The sequence below is a fragment of the Myotis lucifugus genome, unplaced genomic scaffold (assembly GCF_000147115.1).
Source record: "Myotis lucifugus unplaced genomic scaffold, Myoluc2.0 scaffold_14, whole genome shotgun sequence".
In the NCBI taxonomy this organism is placed as follows: domain Eukaryota; kingdom Metazoa; phylum Chordata; class Mammalia; order Chiroptera; family Vespertilionidae; genus Myotis; species Myotis lucifugus.
This window is the reverse complement of record NW_005871062.1, coordinates 2,371,175-2,392,105: the sequence shown is the minus strand read 5'-3', so window position 1 is coordinate 2,392,105 and position 20,931 is coordinate 2,371,175. Positions and strand designations below refer to the sequence as shown.

The window sequence follows — 20,931 nt, the reverse complement described above, 5'->3', positions numbered from 1 at the left end:
TAGAACATTGAATGCAAGTGAAGCCACAGAACAGATTGGAGGAAGTTCATTTTCTTTGTGTGACTTGTAATCACACCTCAAAGTATACTGTCAAATTCCACCACGGTTAAGTAGTATCTGAGTGCCCCAAACTCAGACACGGCTTTTCAGTGTGACGTGTTCATGCTTAGAGGCTTAAGCTCCAGCTCTAACAAATGCAAAATTTTTATGGAGCAATTGAGGCTTTTTGTTGAGTTGGTCTGTGAGTGTTGAAATGTTTTATAGTAAGCTTCAGTGTATTTCTTCATAATTCTTGTACTTCATAGATGTGCTTCAGTCAAAACTGAATGCTTCGTACTTATATCTCATTTACTTACCAATAACTGGAAATAGTGGTAAACTCCTGTACTTGGGCTACCAATACACAGGCTTATTTTAATGCTATAGTGTGATGTCCTTAATGTTAAAAACAGTGTAACTTAAAGAGGCTGGTAAATTAGAATTTTCCAATATCCGCGCCTTTTTTCTCTGGCAATTAATTTGCTCTGCTGACTCCCTACGCGAGGTGGCAACAGCTGGCCTTTTTACTGGAGCCGGGGATTAGAGAGTAGGAATCTCAGCAGCGTGCTCGGCCTCTTGCCTCTGTTGACTGTTCTTTATTGTTTGATGCCTGAGCATCTCCCAGACAGCAAGCAATTGTTTCTCTAAGCTTAAAGTTTGTTTCTCTTGGGAGTGTACAATGCTGGTGGCGCTCGTCTTTGTGTCTCTTCACTTTCCCAGTCTCCTCTTATCCTCCACCCTGTGCTTTCTCTTGATAATTAGAAAGGAGCAAAGATACAAGCTTTGTATCTTAGTGTGCGGGAGATTCAGTTTTGACTTTAGAAACTTAGAAATATAGACTACAAATGGAAACTTCTTTTTTTTTTCTCAGCTACCAGATATTCAGTAACAAATCATTTTTGTAATGAAAACTTCGTTCTCCATAATTAAGGTACATTTTAAAAATTATGATGATAAAAAAGGGAGCGGCAGCAGAATGATTCAGTACTGCCACTTTAAAGTTAAGATCGAAGAAAAATGTTCCACAGCCGCTTAAATCTAAAAAGACCTTTCACTGGCCCTGAAACAATTCTAATTAATAGGCTAGTTAAAAATGTCTTCACGCCACATTAAAAATGGAATAAAAAGTAGTCAGAACATATGTAGATGGAACTCTCAGCCAGTGTGATTTTGTTGTTCTTCATGTAGAAAAGGAAAATATCAAGACATTCTTGAATTTGATTTTCATCGGTTACTCCACATTAATGAGCCTCTCCCATACCCGCCATGTGCTTGAGGGCCACGATGGGTACAAATAATGGCCATGAAGCAGTGAGAGACTGAATAGAAAGATTATTAGAATCAGAATTTGGAACTTAAAATTACTATAGAAAGGGAAAGTCAGAGGTTTAAAACTATTTTTCCATAGCGGGGCTCTGGCACACATATTTTGACAAGTCTCCCTCAATAGGTGATTGGTTCCAGGTCACCACCACCCGCCCTTCTGCCCCTGAACTAGTGCAGTTCTCCCTGTTCGCAGCAGTACAGTTAGTTATTAATTGGGATAAAATTGACATCTATCTTCTTTTAGTAGAGTCTGATAAATGTGTGTGACTGTTGAAAATTTGGTAAATTATTTGAACTATAAGTAGCATGTTTGTTTTGTTTCTGTAGATGTAACCATAGAAAATGAATTTTAAAGGGATTTCAAGGAGGAGGGGGTGGAATTAAGTTGTAGAATGCTAGGTAGGCCCAGAGAGCATTCAAACAACAAACAAACAAAAAAAGCACAGTCACAGAGAATAGAGTCAGTTGCCCTGGAGAGAAAGCATGAACTGTAAGGACCTAAGCCCTATAACATCATTTATATCTAAATACTGTTACTGTTTCTTTGGCCAGTAATTAAAAGACCTTGGTACTGCTTTTCTCGTCTCCTGGCTTCTAGCACATTTCTAAGCAGTCTTTTCCCTGTGTCTCTCTTTTCTTATGTCTCTCATGTGCCTTCTTCTAGATCATTATCATGGGTCCGAAACCAGTATTTTTCCTCTGCTCTTCTTATTTACCTTCTTTCAGTGATTAAAAACCTTCCTGAGGTACTGCCAGTGATATTTAACTGAGCAGACGGCAGGCTTCCCAGTCTAGGCAACCAAAACAACCAATTTCGGGGGGAAAATTTATGCTTACTATGACTGACCTATTCTCCCAAAGTGACTTGGTTCTTTCATAATTTCACCATACCTATATGTTACATAGTGTATGTGCTCTGTGACTGTTTGATTGTGAGCTTTTGTACAGACGCTGTCTTTGCCCCCTTCTTTTGACTTCATAAAGAAGCTCTCTCTTCGCATCCTAAGGAACTCTTTTCCACTCTGTCATGCCAGAAAGCTACCATCTCCTTTCCCTCCTAGAGTACCTTGCGTTTGCTACATTCACCCTGGACCCACTCCCTTGCTAACACCTTTGATCTGGCTTTCATCCCTTTTGAAACCACTTCTTTCTGGTCACCAAATGATTTGCTAATTGCCAGTTCACCGAATCACTTTCATAATTTTTTTAAGATTATTAGGAATTTTTAAGTTGATTGGAATATTTTCATCCTCTTTTACATTTGTGTACTTTTTGGAATGGTTATTAGTAGGAATGAGTATAGTTGGAAAGTGGAAAGATTCACTGCAGAGTAAGTAACTTTTTCTATTTTATGTTATCAGTGTTGATGGTCTCTAAGGCATCTTTTCAGGGTAAAAGGGATTAAATTTTTAAATTTTGCCTCTGAAATAATATTTTTCATAGTAAGCTGAAATTGCTAAACTAAAGCATCTAAGGAAGATAATGAAGATTATTTTTACCTTGAGTCTCCATAGGTGAAGTAGACTCTGCTTTGTGCTGTAGCTGAGAGAGAGAGAGAGAGAGAAAGAATATCAAGCCATCCTCAGGGAGAGTTCTGTTAGAAAGTAATTTACAAACAGTATTTCCCACCACGAGCCTGGGTGGTGTGCTTTCCAGGTTATTGATGAGAAAATCCAGACTCATAGAGGGGCTTTATAAGTCAAGCACATTTTTGATGGCCTAAGTCTATTTTTTTAAGGCAATATTGAAGAGTATTAGTAAATTGGTACAAGGTTAAAAGAATATTTCTCTGGTACTCCATGTCTTACTAGCAAGTATATTCTTTTTGCTTTAAATTCAGGTTTTAACTGATTAAAATAAAAATAAAGAAAGGTCTCTTTAGTAATTTATGGGTTGAATTTTTTATTTATCAATTTAAAGTAAGTTTTATTTATGCCTTATGTGATAGGTGTTTATGTGTATATTATGTATAAAAAGGCCAGTGCATAGAATTAACGCTACGAATTAGGCTGTTTTTCTCCCTTGCTAATAACACTTACCACTTCCTTACTGACTGAGTTAAAAATGAAGTAACATTGTTGAACATGGGATTAAACTTTGATTTGTTTTATTTTTAATTATTTATGCATCATCTTCATTTCTAAGATGGGAAAAAAAATAGAATCTAGTCATTGAAAACAATCTAATCACAAACAATCCATTGGCCTTTCAAACGGCATATTCAAAAAATAAAATTAAACAAGACAAGAATACATTTTTTTAAAAAAAGAGCGATCTTGAAGGACAAATTGATGCACACTAAACTTGTAACCTCTGGGAAGTGAGGTTCTCGGGATAGTTGGAGAGGGGATTAAGAGCAAAAGGAATTGTAATGTTTTACTATTTTATACATTTCTAAACTATTTTCCCAAATGAGCATAATTTCATATTCTTAATTATCATAGTCATGGAAATGATGAAGCTAATTCATGATATGATTAATCTTAAAAGTGATAGAATATTTTCCCAAATAACTTCTTGGTGATGGTGAAACCAGAAAAACACTTTATGGGACCACATAGCACTTGCTCATCAAGGCACCCTCCTAAGTGTTAGGATTCACTTTCATTTCATCTCATTTCCAGTAACTGCCTGTCATGGATCTGTCATATATGAGTGAATTGAAATCTGTCTTGAATTAGTGAAGTTTTCAAGCTTTTGCAACTCATTTAAGATAATAGATTCTCTGTGTGTCATTGTTATCTACTGTGTATGAAAAGAGTCCATTTTAATTTCTCTTACAAAGGCTATTTCACTTTTCCTTAGTTTTAGTATTTTGAATTATAGAAGGAAGTTTAATTAGATCACTTTTTCTGGGCCAAGGAACTCAAGTCTTTTTAGTCTTTCCTTTTGTTGATGTCACTTTTTACTTTGAGTCATATGTACAGACTGTACCTGTCTTCTCCAAGTACACTACCAAATGTTTAGGTGTTTTTGTTTTAATCCTTTTTATTATCACACAACTAGTATATATGCATTGTGGAAAATTAGAAAATATAGATGGCAAAATTTATAAAACAATTGCCACTACCTAGAAGTAACCACTGTAACATTGTATTCTAAGACAATTTTAATATGGTCTTAGGGACATCATTTCTGTCACACATATTCACGAAGAGATCTTAGGTTGGCTTTCTCTTACACCTCAAATCTTCAGTTCATCATGCTCCTATTTCTAGTTTCTCAGAGTAGGCTAAATTTTTCTTCATATAAACTTATTTCAAAAAGGTTCACTGAGAGAAAAAGCAGCATTAGTAAAAATAAAATCTATAGTACCAGTTACTTTAAATAGGTCCGGTATACCAAGGCTATTTTGTAGCAGAACATGTACTGAAAATTACCCTCTTTTGAAAGTTAATTCCTGCCTGTATTCAGGACCTGGCTCTTCCTACGTATGCCTGTACCTTCTTTATGTCTCTCCTTTCTTTAAAAATGTTCAAGTCATTCGCAGCTTAAACCTGTTGGATTGATTCTTCTATGTACTCTAGCTACTTTTGATCTTAATTCTCTTTTAAACAGGAAACCTTTGAATGTTTGCCTGCTACTTCCACTTTTAATATCCCTCAATTCTTAACTTTGTAATTTTTTATTCTCATTTCTACTTAAATTGTTTCTCTAAGATTGCTGGCAATGAAGAGAAGGCAATGAATAGGAAAAAAAAAAAAAATATATATATATATATATATATATGTATGTGTGTGTGTATATGTGTGTGTGTATATATATATATATATATATATATAGCCAATATGCAGAGTGTCCCCTCCGGAGTTCGACCGGGAGATCAGGAGTGCGATCGCTCGCTATGACATGTGCTGATCACCAGGGAACAGCGTGGAACATGGGGGGTGACCAGCTGTGGCTGTGGGGCTCTGAGGGAGCGAGGGAAGGGGAAGGCGGGGAGGAGGGGGAAACTGTGTGGTGGCAGCACACAGGTGGCATGGGAAGGAGGAGGCGGGGAGGCAGGAACCTGATGAGCTCTGATTGCAGGCCAGGCCTAGGGACCCTACCCATGCATGCATTTCATGCACCAGGCCTCTAGTTTTCATATAACTGTCTGATTTGGTACTTTGGAATCCAAATCCTGCTTAGGACTCAGTATCTGTCCTTTACATTTGTAGAGAGCTGTACACTTGACAAAATGTGTTATGTTTGTCCATGTATGCACCTTGTAGAGGCCTGAGGCTTGTAAGGTATTATCCCCATTGTTCAGATGGGGAAATTGATACTCATATTTATGTCAAGGCTGGGACTAACCACATATGTTAGAGATGGTATATTTTTAGATTTGTTTTGGAATTTTGTTCATCTTTAGTCTTTGGGCTTGTTCTTGTGGGTGACTATGGATAACCAAGTTCATATAATTTTGCTTCCTTTCTTACATTATTTTCACTGTGTTAATTTTAGAGCCTACTCTCCTAGGTAAACTAATTATTAAGTATCTAGGACAATGGATTTGTCTCCTAAAGACATGTAATGGTTTGATTCTTCATAAAGGATAACCCAGATTGATAAATCTATGTATGTATTCTTAATTGCTATTGCAATATTTTTATTTCCCTTTTCTATAGAAAAAATAGTGACTTAAAATTTAAAGGTGACTTTCTAAATTAATAAATATGTGGAATTAATTCTGAAGTTATTTCATTCCTTTGACCCTTATTGTGAAGGCTCTGAAACCAGTATCAGTAATGATACCTCCTTACAAGGTTATTGTGAGAAATAACTGAAAACTTATGAAATCAAGCTCAGGAAACATGAATGCCTGTTAATTTTTGTGATAAGTTTAATAATATTTTGTACTAATGCAGCATCTTATTTAAAAGATATAATTGTATTTCATTTTTGCTTTTTGTATCACTTAACTTTATTAAGGCCTATAGTTTTTTAATTCCATATTTTTTCATAAACTTTTAGCTTGGTTCATAAATCAGAATTACATTTTGTTTTCGTATTATTTTCTTTTACTTTTAAAATTACATTAATGAGTTGACTGTTTAAGAATCATTCTCATAATTCATTCATCTGTCTCGCCTCCTTTTTAAAGCTTCAGCACTGAAGGCCTTTTGACAAACCAATATTTATAACAGTTTGACAGCGGGATGAGGAACAGCATTTGTCTTTGTAACAGCTTGAAGAAAGACCCTTTCCAGGACCCAGTCATGCAGTTACAATCTTGACCTCTTTCTTATGCTGGGAACATACATACAGCAGCATGTGTTTTCTTGTCCCATTGACTGTCCATTCACTTCCCATCTGTTTTGCAGCCTTAAAGGAACAGAAGGGGCCCTCTTCTTATAAATCTGTCTTTGCAAGTGATAAATGATGTCCTGTCTCTTTAAGGGCTGCCTGGGTGGTTTTCCTTTTCTTAAAGTATTTCAACTTTTCTAACAAAATTCAGGATAAAATATACTTTTAAGAATAAGAGAAAATAGAAAAGAAAAAATGATGGATTATTTTAAAACCTCGATTGGAACTGACTATTTTACTGGTCATTAGGCTAAAGCTTTCCCAATTAATTACCTTAATCATATTTTAAAAATTGTATTGATACTTAGATTGTTCAACAGGAACAAAAGAATGTGTTCATTTTGAGATAGTGTATTTATTTAAACTTTTGTTGAAGAAAATAAAACAATGTATTATTTACGAGTTAGCAAGTAAAATATCTTTAAAAGATTTTTTCCCCCGCCACATTTTGTGTTAATATATGTAACTAATATGGAGCATTTTATGTACTGGGTACAGAATAAAATAATTCACAGTAGACTTACAACCTTAAGGTAGAATCAATCTAACTTTTACATTTAAAAGACAGTCATGAATCCCAATCGTGAATCTTCTGTTGCTGAAAATAAATACTCTTAAGTATAGATACTTATCATTGGTTTCTAAGAATTGAGCAGATATTAATTTATTTTTTCTCCCATGCAGATATATTCATAGAAGTTTACATATAACAAATATACCCCCCAAATATTCTCGAATAACTGGCATAAAAAGGATTACCAGTATAAAAAGACCACTTTTAGACTATTAGAGTATATTATATGAAGCAGCTGCCTAGTAATATATCTTCCTCAAACTAGCATGATAGTTTATTTATTAATTTCCTGCCTTATCCTAAAAAAGGATTTGAGGCAGCTTACAAAGACCTATCTTTTTTTTTTTTAAATATATTTTATTGATTTTTTTTACAGAGAGGAAGGGAGAGAGACAGACAATTAGAAACATCGATGGGAGAGAAACATCGATCAGCTGCCTCCTGCACATCTCCCACTGGGGATGTGCCCGCAACCCAGGTACATGCCCTTAACCGGAATCGAACCTGGGACCTTTCAGTCCGCAGGCTGACGCTCTATCCACTGAGCCAAACCGGTTTCGGCTACAAAGACCTATCTTGTGCAAAAGGTAAAAATGGAAAAGTTAAATGGAAGGGAAGATAAAATCCAGGCAAGTGAAATTTGGGGTAAGATTGGTACCCCCTCAAAATACATGCTCAAGGGTTCTAGATTCTTTGCTATAAGTATGCTACAAATTTAGCCCTGCGGTTCCTAGGGACTGAGACAAAAATGGAAAGCAAAGTGGATTACATGACTTATGGTAACTCTCAAACAACAACATAGCAGTTGCGTAGATGAAACATAGGTATTCCCAGAACACACACCTGAGAGAAGTTTATCAGTCCTCATAACACTGAGTTATATGATATAGTGAATCAGATGGCTGTATATAATCATGAATTTTATGGGGCTCTTTCATGTTCTCAATGTCAGCAAATAACATAAGCAATTCTGAGCAAAATCAAAATGATGCAGTTCAGATACATAGCTATTTGGTGTGGCTGATCTAAAGATGAAATATATAAATCTTAGAGAAATAGATGAATTATGCATATCCCATCTAATATTTCATAAATAATATTTCTTACAGCTAAGCCTTTTAGAAAGTATCAAGTAGCAGAAAGTTCAAGGTTTTACACTCATTGACATTGACAAACCTGGAATGGTGCTACTCTTTGTCAGTTAAGGGCAGATATATAAGAATTAATACTATAGTTAGCTGAACGAAATTAGGGTTGCCATCTACTTAGGAAAGTTGAAGGGCCTAACCAATATAAAGGCCTGAGTATTAGGCTACTCTATGTTCATCCATACTGAAATCTTTTGGAGAATTCGACTTAAAAATATTAAGAATGTATTTTAAGAGGTTTTGATTATATTAGCCAAAAGGTGCTTGATAGAAATGCTTACAATTAAGAGTTTTTTTAAAAAAGCTAAATTTATTCATAAGTCACTTTGAGCTTTTTATATATTAAGTAGACATAAGTTATACTTTACCTCACAGACTTTCTTTATGGCAGCTCTTTTCTTCCCTAAATCTTATTGTTTGGGGGTTTGAAAATAGCAAATTTTTTAAATAATTACCTTTAATGTTTGAATTAAGTACTGGTTAAATCAGATCACTCAACAATGAATGAATGAACTATGAATATTCATGGGCATCTATTACATAGCAAGTGCTGTGCTAGGCTGAGTGATTTTAAATGGCAGACTTTTTGTAAGTATATGATTCAGACAAGCAGTCCCACATTGATTTCTGGAAAAGGCAGTATAAAACCGATCTCTCTAAATTGAATTATATAGCCCTGTGAGAATATTGTCATTTGTGATTGTATTTTTCACTAGGAGCTTAACATGAAATTTAAAAAGATACTAAGTAATAAACAAAAGATAATAAACAAGTTTTAAAAGATGCAATTAAAACATGATCAGTTAGAATAGTACCTGCCAGTTCTAAGTTTGAAAGTAACATGGGCTTTGGATTCTTCTAACAGATTCCTTCATTTTATAGATAAAGAAACTAGGACTGTGACTTGTCTACGGTCATAAAGTTAAAGGCAAAGCTGATACTCGAAACAGTTCTCCTGATCACAGGATTGTATACCTTTTAATACATTGTTTTATCTTTATAAAAATCAGGTAAAATAACTAACCTTTTTATGATTTGGGGGTGTTAGACCAGGATTTATATAACCTTTTTTCCATCAAACACCTTTCATTGTATATGCCTGTAAAGTCTATGTTTTAGAGATTTGTCTACAATAATGAACTTATACCAAATGATTATTATGCAAGTAGATGTAATTCTAGCCCAAACAAAGATTTTCATTTGAACTTTTGAAGCAATGGAAATAACCCAGAGACTCTGTTACCATTTTCACAGACACCCTATAAGTCTGGGACCCCACCCAACTTTGAAATGACCATCCCAATCTCAAGTAGCTTTCCAGAACATAGGAAATGAAGCTCCTTCTGTAATAAGCAGTAATCTTGTTTGTCTTCATTAATGAGTCTGTTTAAAAATAAGTGTGTGTGTTTGTAGGGGGGAAAAAAAACTACAGGGCCAAGATTGAGAAGATAAGTGTTAGATTTAGTACACCTTTGACTATCTCTTTGGTTCTTCCTTTCATTCACTGTAAAACATGCACATTCCTCCTTGTGCTAAATCTAAGATTTGGAGTTAGTTTTGAGAATCTTGGTTCTGATCTCTTATTCACCTTTTGTTGTTGTTTTCTTTCTTTGTTTCCCTGTACCCTATATGATTCCTTTAAATACTGAATTTCTAAAGAGCACTTACTAATATAGTATAATGGTCTAATAAAAAGCAAGCCTTTTCAGGAAGAACATATGGTACATAATAAGAAATGTTTCTTTAATTTTCCATGCTTTAGTGAATAACTTTTCACAGCAGAATCTCACCTACAAGGTGTCCTCAAGCGTGCTACAAAGTGTGTGCAACATGTTATAAAACTGTTGGGTTGAGGCACATTAGGATCCTCAGATGTGTGGTTTGCGTAAAGTCCACTGCATCAGTAAGTTTGCAGCTTGTTTCTTTATGCTTTCTTTAAAAACATCAAAAGTTGTAAAAGGTTTACTTCAGTGCATGTAGTAATGTTTTGTGTGTGATTCTTTGTTCCTGTTCTAAACTGTTATTAACCACTGAAGTGAATCTTCTCCTGGGATTGGCCTTTTGGTATTCACAGTGTATTCAAAACCTAATTACAGATTAGTCTATATTTGAGACTCTTGGAACGAATGTCAGAAGACTCAAAAAGAATTTGAGAGTAGCAGTATCATTTCATGTGGCGATAAAGAGACCCAAACCATGAATGAGTGTCAAATCATGTGAAGAAAAGAAAAAAGGAAGGAACTTCATTCACTGAGGCTGACGGTTTATGAGTTGGGGATTATAGGAATATTCATGACTCAATCAAGAAGCACAATGAATTGATGTTTGAAATTGTTCATCTTTTAGGTAAACATTGGATAAATGGAAAGTAGACTCTGTATTCACAGCATGTAGAATTGGCTATTTCAGTGAAACAGAAATAGCAGTATCTTAATCCCTTCCTGAGTAGGTTTAATTTATCAAGTAAATCACAAATTTTACAGGAATTCTCCAACTATAAATATTTAGTACAAATATTTAACAGAAAAGGGAGTTTGCTTTATAATTAGTCATGGTAAACTGTACACATTTCTGTGGGAAAGTAATTTCTAATGGTGAAATAGCTAAATACAATAAGATTTGGGGATTTGAAAACACTAATCACTGAGACATTAATTTAGAAGGATCAGAAAGTAGAAAGTTTTAATTGCTAACATTCAACCTTGATTTTTATGGATAATTCAGTTTTCTGTGCAGTGGATAGCATAAGACAGTGCTGAAAACTTATATCAGAGTTTAAAATGAATGAATTCAAATGTGGGGAATAATCCTGCTTCTAATTTGAAGTGTTGTGTTTTTTTCCACTGAGGATTCTGTTTAGTGTTGCTCATGTGATTCAGGTGACCCACCAGCTTGTCCTGCTCTTCATTGTCCCTGAGGACCTTGCCTCCTACTCCCAGGCTTGCTCCAGCTCCTGTGGTCATGGCTTCTGCCCTCTTGGTCACTGCTGTAATGTCCAGGAAGCCTGTCAAGTTGTTTTGTTTCTTGATAACCGATAGCCCTTATTTTCTATGCTATATTTTTTTGAAACTGTCATTTATCAATATCTATTGAGCATGTATACTGAGTCAGACGTTGTAGATACTGAGGATGCTGAAGTTTTGGGGGTCCAGTTTCCTACACATACTGTTCTCAGGAGTTTCTCCAAATGTGTATAGATCTAATCTGCTCAAGAGGTGGCAATATTCCTCAGGGGATGATAATGTTTTATATGGTTTTTTAGCCATCCCTAGCCATAGCACAACCTAGGAGGTGCTCAGTAACTATTCAATTCCATAGTTTTTACTAAAACATGTCTTATTTCACATAAAACACAAACTTATAACAAATACACTGGAAATAATAGCCTTCGTTTTGTTACCGCTTAGAGTGCACATGTGGCAGCAGGTCTAGTGTGTGTTTCTGATTCAGAGGAACAGGACAGGCCACTCTCAGACTTAATGTTCTCAACTTTGGCACTAGTACCTGCAGAGCTGTATGAGGACCAAAAGAAGGTGGGCTTTGAAATCACCCAAACATAGCAGACACTTGATAGACTTGGAAGGAGGGTGGGGAGTAAGCAAGGAATGCTGCTCAGAGGCAGGAGATCGTCTGTGTCCATGTCACTCCATTAAGTACATTGTATAGGCAAAGGAATGAACAAAGAAATGAAATTTTTATTTAGTGTTAAAAGGACTAAATAAAACATTTATCACAATTATTCTTTTTTTTAACATTTCCTTCCACTCTCCTCCTCTTTCCCCCCATTACTTCCTAAAATCTTACTAATTGTCCTTTGTGTCATTCTTGAGGTCTCAGGGTATGGGGATACAGTGTCCTGATACTCTCATTGTAAAATATTAGTAAAAACAGCTTTTTATGGGAAATTTGGAAATTTTTTACTCTGGTATTTATATAACAGTTAAATACTCCTTTTACTTTCATGTAGAAAACAACATGGCTTATCTCTAATTTCGGGAGAATTCATATTTGATTTAGACACCTCCCGTCAAAGTGGCTCTTGGTCCCTTTCAATACAAATAGATGTTGCTCTGAAAGTCTCTTGTGAGGGATGCTCCTGTACCACCCTCTCACCGATTGTCTGTCCCCTGAGGATGGAAGGCATTGGCAGGGCACAGGGATGGCTAGAGCTGGCCTGCAGCTGCCTGATTGTACTCAGATCGTGGGGCAAATAGAATCAGAGTTCCTCTCCTCATGCAATCCAGCTTCCCAAGTAGAAACAGTTCTCGGAGAATGCTTAGAGAAGCTGCTGCGGTTCTAAACACCTGTTGTAGATTTCCATGTGTTGTGCTATTGAAGCTAGATGATTTTTTTTAAAGACTTCGTACATTTCTAGAATTCTATGAGACAGTATGCAAAACACAGTTTCCTCCTACCCTTCCCCCACTTTTTAAAATTCTTTAACTGATGCACTGTACTATGCGGACCTCTCTAAGTATTCATTGAGGAAAATCAGTGACGCTGTTTCTAAGCAACTAGATGAATTCATTTTAAAGATAAGAATGTGGCCTTATTTTGAGAAAGGAAGTGTGCTTACTGGTTTGACAATTGGTTAAAAAATAGTACAGACTAACAAAAAATACAGACTAAACTTCCAGGAGATGGGTTGCAATTATTTTTCCTAATTTGTCTAGTTTAATTTTTATATAAGGAGTTAATGCTGCCTTTGTGAATACTATTACCTTATTTTCTCCTTGAATAATTTGATTAAAACAATAGGGTTTTTTTTTCTATAGGTTTTGTGCTCATCTTAAAATACCAAGAATTAGAACTGTTAAATGACTGGAAAACGACTGTGAAGACTATGCTCTTTATATGCAACCATGATAGGCTTTGTTGAGTTCCTGTAATGCTAATAGGAAGTCATATAAAGGACATTTTTTTTTTATTGGCTGCTTATCACATGTGCTGACTCACTAGTAAAAACGAATACTCTCTATCTTTAATGTAAAAATGTAAATGTTGGCTATTAATGTTTTATATGATTTTTCTGTAGATCTAAAGTAGATGCTTTGCATTTTTTCACCTACATCACTGCTTTGAACAAGTCACTTCACTTGTTAATTCCCACTGATTGGTTAAATTGTAACCTATATTTTAAAATAAGAGTTGCATGATTAAGTTAGCAGCAAAGTAGAACAAATCACAACTTTTCCATATATAATGCTAGGAGATTGGCATGTTCTGTGAATAGTTTGCATTTGTGAAGGAAATCTTTACACTTCATAGAGAATTTATAGATTTTATTTTGGAAGTCCATGAACATCAAAACAAAATAAAATAATAAAATAAAATATGTAAATCTGTTTTTAGTGGCTCTGTTGTTCTAACCCTTTCTTCATTCACAGCTCGAATGGTATATTTTTGCATGTATTTTAAAGTGTTATTACCCTTTTCATGTTTGTTGCAAATATTTTCTACAATTTCTTTTGTCTTTTAATGTTGGGACATTTTGACATATAGGTGTACATTTTAGTGGATCTTTTTCTTTGTAATTCTTCCCATTACTTTATACCTAGAAAGTCATTTCCCAGTCAAGAACAGTTAAATACCTGTATTCTCTTTTAATTTTTAAAAATAGTTGCATTATTTTATATTTTCCTTTTTGTTCCAGATATTGCTGACTGTGAGTCTTTGGTCAGACTTCAGAGAATCTGAAAACTTAAAAATGTTATACATGATAATATATATACATTTATTTATTTACTAGAGGCCCGATGCACGAATTTCATTCAAGGGGTTAGGCCCTCGCAGCCGCAGTGGCTTGCCTCGGCCCTCGCAGCCGCGGCTTCATCCGGAAGGATGTCCAGAAGGTCGTTCAGCTATCTGGTCTAATTAGCATATTACACTTTTATTATTATAGATTTGTTTGTTTGTGCATTTTTCTGTATAAGATTCCATAGCTTTCATTAGAATCTCAAAAGGGTCTTTTATAAACCCCATCCCCCCTTTCCAAAAAGGTTTTGATAGCTGCTACTACAGGCCATGTGGATATAAGGTGGTGTGTTGTGATAAAGGCATTTTCCAAACAGTTAAGAGTATCCCAGATCATTTATTGAATGATTATCTTCTATGATTTGTGATGCCTATGAAAGGTAAATTTGTTTCTCAGTTATTATCTCTTTCTATCTCCACAGAGAAAGTTAGAGAAATTCAAGAAAAACTTGATGCTTTCATTGAAGCTCTCCATCAGGAGAAGTGAATTGTAATAAGTGAGTAAAAGTCCTCTTTCTATACTGTACTGACTAAATGCAAAACTTATACTTTAAACTTATTTTAATAGTTTATCATTCTTCTCGACTATATCCTACTTGCTCCTTAATAATAATTTGAATGGTAGGAACCTCTAAATTTCATGTGTAATGTTTTTTTAATAACTTGATTTTTCTTTGAGCTGAACTAAAAATATTCTCTAGACCTGGTTTTGAACAGAATAAAGTGAACAAATTAAGATATTTTATAATAGCAGGTGGCTCATAAATTTTCTGCATGTAAAGAATTGAACTCTAGCTCTCATATTTTATTCCCCTTTGTTCATATTTGATGGATAATTAAGTATTTGTTATCTGCAAATCTCTTTATTTGGCTTGACTAAGGATTTCATTAATTATTCTTAATCTTATTCTCTTATGTTTAAAACATTTAGATAAACCTTTTTCCTGTTTAAAGTAACTTAGAATTTAGTACTCTTTTATATGTGGATTCTCTAAGCTAATTCTGTAGTCTGGCATTATAAGTATGTTCCAATTAAAATATTGTATATCGAAAAACTTTTCTTAGTAGCATAGTCAATTGTTAATTATCACTGAAGAATTATAATTAATAGGTCTTTTGCTTTTATGAAGAAGTGGAGAAAGGGAAAATGCTCTGATTAAGAGATTATTATTTATTTAAAATACTAGAGGCCCGGTGCACAAAATTCATGCACTTGGTGGGGTCCCTCAGCCCGGCCTGTGCCCTCTCGCAGTCCAGGAACCCTCGGGGGATGTCCTGCTGCAGAGGCGGGAGAGGCTCCCACCACCACCGCTGCACTCGCCAGCTGTGAGCCCAGCTTCTGGCTGTGGGAGCACACTGACCACCAGGTGGCAGCTCCTGCGTTAAGTGGGATCAGGCCGAAACTGGCTGTCCGGCATCCCTCAAGGGATCCCGATTGCGAGAGGGCACAGGCCAGGCCAAGGGACCCCATCAGTGCACAATCGGGGCCGGGGAGGGATGTGGGAGGTTGGCCAGCTGGGGAGGGACCGTGGGAGGGCTCCTGGGCATGTGCGGCCCATCTCGCTCAGTCCCGATCAGCCGGACCCCAGCAGCAAGCTAACCTACCGGTCGGAGCGTCTGTCCCCTGGTGGTCAGTGCACGTCATAGCGAGCGGTTGAGCAGCCATAGCATAACGGACGACCGGACACTTAGCATATTAGGCTTTTATTATCTACTAGTGGCCTGGTGCATGAAATTCATGTGCGGAGGGGGTGGTTCCCTCAGCCCAGCCCGCACCCTCTCCAATCGGGGAACCCTTGGGATTGGGCCTAAACGGGTAGTCGGACATCCCTCTCGCAATCTGGGACCGCTGGCTCCTAACTGCTCACCTGCCTGCCTGCCTGCCTGATTGCCTGATCACTCCTAACTGCTTCTGCCTGCCTGCCTGATAGCCCTTAACTGCCCTCCCCTGCCGGCCTGATCTCGCCCCCAACTGCCCTCCCCTGCCAGCCTGATCTCGCCCCCAACTGCCCTCCCCTGCCAGCCTGACCTCACCCCTAACTGCCCTCCCCTGCCAACCTGATCTCGCCCCCAACTGCCCTCCCCTGCTGGCCTGATCTCACCCCCAACTGCTCACTCCTGCTGGCCTGATCTTGCCCCCAACTGCCCTCCTCTGCCAGCCTGGTTGCCCCCAACTGCCCTCCCCTGCCAGCCTGATCTCACCTCTAACGGCCCTCCCCTGCCAGCCTGATCTTGCCCCCAACTGCCCTCCCCTGCAGGCCTGATATCGCCCCCAACTGCCCTCCTCGGCTGGCCAATTTGGTTCTGATTGGTCGGTTTCTATGCCAGTCAGCGTCAAAAGCTCCGCCTCCTAGGCAGCCATTGGTTCCTCACACTTCACCCAGATTTGGTTCTGATTGGTAGGTTTCTATGCCAGTCAGCGTCTCTAGGCCTATCAACAGGGCCTGATCAGAAAGGCAGGGCTGATCAGCAGCCCTGGTGGAGGCCTGGAGAGAAATGGAGGTGTGGCTGCTGGCCAGAAGAGAGAAAGAGAGAGGCAAGTGCTGATCAAAAGTTGCCAAAGAGGCAACGGATCAGTCCTTGCTTCTCTCTTCAGGCCTTTCTCTGGCCCTGATTTGCAGCCCCCTCAGCAGTCAGTGCTGGGGCACCGCGCCTGCAGCAGAAGCAGTCAGCCCTGGGTTGCCACAGCATCCCAGGGCTGACTGCAGGACTGACTTCTGGTTGGTTGAGCCTCGGTCGTGACTGGTTGTTGCGACCCAGGGTTTTTATATATTAGGATACTAATAAAAGGGTAATATGCTAATTAGGGCAGATGTCTTCTGGACAAAGCTGCAGCGGCTGCCTGAGGCTCAGGCAAGCTGCGGATGGCAGCTGCTGCTGGGAAGGCTGGCCCAAGGCTCAGGCAAGCTGCCGATGGCGGCTGCAGCTCCCCAGGGCCGGCCTGAGGCTCAGACAGCTGCGCCCAGCTGCGAGGCCCGGGGCTCAGGCAGCCATGGTGGCCGCCAGTGGAGACAGCAGCAGGGTTATGGGGATGGCGCCTTCCCCTAATCGGCCAGGTCGCCTCCAGCAGAGGGAGGCCAGACTGCGGCTTAGGCTGGGGGCTGAGGCAGAAGAGTTTAGGGGCAATCAGGCCGGCAAGGGGGCAGTTAGGGGCAATCAGGCCGGCAGGCAGGCAGAGGCAGTTAGGGGCGGTCAGCCAGGCAGGCAGAGGGGTTAGGGGCGATCAGGCAGGCAGGCAGGCAGAGTGGTGAGGGGCGATTAGGGGTTAGGGGCGATCAGGCAGGCAGGCAGGCGAGCAGTTAGGAGCCAGTGGTCCCGGGTTGTGAGAGGTTTAAACCAGCAGTCAGACATCCCCTGAGGGGTCCCAGATTTGAGAGGGTTCAGGCCAGGCTGAGGGACGCCCCCCCCCCAACCTCGTGCATGAATTTTGTGCACCGGACCTCTAGTATAGGATATAATCATTTTATTGTGAGCCTTATCCTAAGCAGCCTGTGTAACACAGTCAGAACTGGAAGGAGTACAGAAATGTGAAGGAGTCCCTCCCTAGCTGCTCTCAGTTCAGAAAAGAACCTGCTTTCCTGTGCTGTTGGGGTAACCTGTTTATGAAAGCAGGTGAGAAAGGGAAGTGCAGCTCCGTCCAGCAGTACACCAGCAATGAATGAGAGGAAGAAGTTAGAGAGCTTTGGAGTACAGCTCTATTACTTGTTTTGTTGGTCTCATAAGTTAAGACAGATGAGCAGATGTATACAAAAACATATCTAGAAACTAAATACCAATCATCTTTAACACAAGCCAAAAATAATTCATTGTTTTTAAGTGTCTATGTTTGTAAAAGTTTTACACAACTTCAGTGTATGAAAATTTTTTTAAAAAATCATAAAGTGTTATGATATCTCCTTTGTCATCACAATTACTAGCAATAGTTAATGTTAGAGATAAACATTTTGACAGCCTTCTTGATTTGGAAATTCTCTTCAGCGCCAAGTTCACTTGATTGTTTTGTTTGTTTGTTTACAAATTTGTTTTGGGGGGATGGGAAGTCATGTATGTCACAGAAACCCCATTAAAAATAAAAGCTACGTTTCTGTCTTTTTTAATGAAAAGCCAGCCAGTCCTTTACACAGTAGTCCCATCCCTCAGATGGTCAGTGTGACAGCTAGAGTTACTGTTGCTGCTGGAACAAGCCTTTTACTTGCCACAGTGTCTGTCCCAAGTGCAGGCCACTGCAATCCAAAGAGCCAGGCGGCAATGGTATTTGTACACAGAAACCATCCGACTTTCTTTGTTCCCTACTTGTCTGTAGTTTCTAAGGCCCTTCTCATCCCTTGGGAAGTATGACTCTGTGAACTATTACAAATATCTATGAATTAGAAAGATAGATTTTAATGTCCCTTGCAAATCCATTTAAAAGAATAACTCTGGCAAAACGGTAGCCTTGCTTTATCCCGATCATTTTATAAAAGTTACCAAGCATCTTAAAGAATAGTTTCTCAATGGTAGTTTTAACATGTGTTGAGTTCCTCTGCTTATTTTAAGTAAAGAGCTAATTCCGATATTTGCTGAAAATCTTTATTCCCATCACAATCATACATAGATTCGATTCCTCCTACCGATCAGTTTAAATTTGCTATGTTTTTACTTCTTTCTCTAAGAAATTAACTTCAGTATTTTTTTATTCATATATAATGTATGATGAAATTAATATTCATTATAGTAGGTGATATTTTAAATTTGATAAAACTAGCACATTGCAAATTTAGACAGTTAAGCTTTGGTATTTTTGTGATCATTCAGTAATGTCTCCCCAGACCTAAAATTATCAAATGTGTTTATTTTTACAGAACCCTACTTATTATATCATCACCTTGGCATATATGAAGAAAGAAAACTCCAAAGTCTTTTTCCTGCCTTTTTTCCTTCTGCTATCCCACCTTTCCAAACATAAAATAAAGTCATGGGGTAAAAATCATTCATGTGTGTTAGAGGCACCTAAACCACCAGCTGCCTTTTGAACAGAAGAGCAGGGTAAATGGCATTAGCATCCTATTTTATTGTATTGAAGTGACAAATTGGGGTAATGTAAGTGGTATGACCATTAGGTTCAGTCCTTAAAGATAAGAAACTTGCTCTCCTGCCTGTTGTTTCATTTGTGGTGGCACTAGTTCAACTAATTCATTAGCTGATGTTACTCCACGTCAGTTTCTTTGCCAGAAAAAGAATGCTAGGTGTTTTAAATAAAACTTATAGAAATTTTCTAAAAGCTATCAACTGTATATAACATGATGGTAACCCGCTAAGTTGTCTGTATCTGTAATGTTCTATATCCAGAAACTCTTTGACCACAATAATTCAGTTTATATTTGTCACATGGAAGAAAACTAACGAGAGCCCTTCAAATCAGGTGATTTGGATTATAATTCCACGAACTTTCAGTGAAAGATTTCAACCCTGCCTTGACAGTTTAGAGCAGTGGTTCTCAACCTTGGCTGCACATTAGAATCACCTGGGAATCTTTTTTAAAATCCTGATTTCTGGGGCCTCATCTTCCGGAAATTGTTTCTTTGTTACTAATGTTGTGGCCTCACCCCATAACAAAGAAACAGAATTTCAGGAGGATGAGGCCCAGAAATCAGGATTTTAAAAAGATTCCCAGGTGATTCTAATGTGCAGCCAAGGTTGAGAACCACTGGTTTAGAGAGCTGCCTGAGAAGCCCAGGCACTAGCAGCTTACCTATTTGATTCAGCTGATGTTTTTGTACTCTCTGTATCTATTTGAAATCCATTCATTTTGGATGCTGTATACTTAAGCTAGGCTTTCTGTTAACAGTGGGGTTTTTTTACCTGTTGACAGAGCTATTGGGTTGTGACACAGGATAGGGAAGATTAAGAATAATCAATTGACTAATTACATTTAGACTATTGTCAAACATTTCACCTAGGCATCAGGAAAAGGCCTTCTTTCATCTGACTATTTTAAATAGAAATTATTTCAACAATTAGAATAATGTTGACCATCCCCCTCTTAACTGAACATTTAAAGGAAAATATAAAATTTAATTTATTGCAAGTCAATTACAATAACACCCTCACAGCATTTTCATGTTTTATAAATATTTCTTATTGGCTAAAGAGCTTTAAAGCAAAAAAACTAAGCCATTTTTTATTTAAAGTGTCTTTCTCATTTAACTCTGCTCTTTGCTGCCATCTCATTATCTTTATTATTCTAATAACAAGTCCCATTGTGTGACAGTTTTTTACAGTTTACTTAATTTTACAATTTTTTTGGAATTATGTTTTGGTAACAGTTCCTTGCCACCCGGCATTTTTTTTTTTTTAATTTAGCATCAATACGTCCTTCATCATGATCTCTCTCAAGATCTGATACTTAATATGCAAGTTTGAAGGATAATCACAAAGGACAGAAATGTAGAGTCCAATGAACACTTGTTTTATACTGTTTCCTGAGCATGGCAGACCCAGCTTTCAGCAGCTGGCAGCATGTACATTGTTATTTGGTAGAGGAGTGGTCAAGAACATTTCCTGTCTTAGATTTAGGGATCCTGGGTGAAAGGGAAGGGGGCTCCCCTGTGAGATGACCTTCCTAGGTAACTTCCGCCAACTAGTGCTGGCCAGTAGGTAAACCCCGCATTGAAGCTGACATCATGCAATTATTAATTCTTTTGTAGTTGTACAAGAACTTTACAACTACAAATCTATTTCTGAATCAAAAAGGAAATAGGACCATATTTATTTCTAGATAGGAAAAAATGCCCTCATTTGCATTTCCACTGATTTCTCCCA

At 37.9% G+C, this 20,931-nt stretch overlaps 1 protein-coding gene across 15 annotated transcripts in view; it reads left to right on the top strand.

Annotated features, from left to right (window-relative positions):
- OPA1 (OPA1, mitochondrial dynamin like GTPase) overlaps positions 1-19,099 on the top strand; it is a 92,333-nt gene extending 73,234 nt beyond the window's left edge. For 14 of the 15 annotated variants that reach the window (XM_023750544.1, XM_006084759.3, XM_023750543.1 and 11 more), the window contains 2 exons: positions 14,553-14,627; positions 18,972-19,099. In XM_023750544.1, coding sequence (XP_023606312.1) covers positions 14,553-14,617 — 65 coding nt within the window. In that variant the 3' untranslated portion in view covers positions 14,618-14,627; positions 18,972-19,099. Of the gene's footprint in view, positions 1-6,451; positions 6,780-14,552; positions 14,628-18,971 lie in introns of those variants that run through there. The other variant, XM_014452201.2, reaches the window with a different exon arrangement.
- Positions 19,100-20,931: the final 1,832 nt, after the last annotated feature.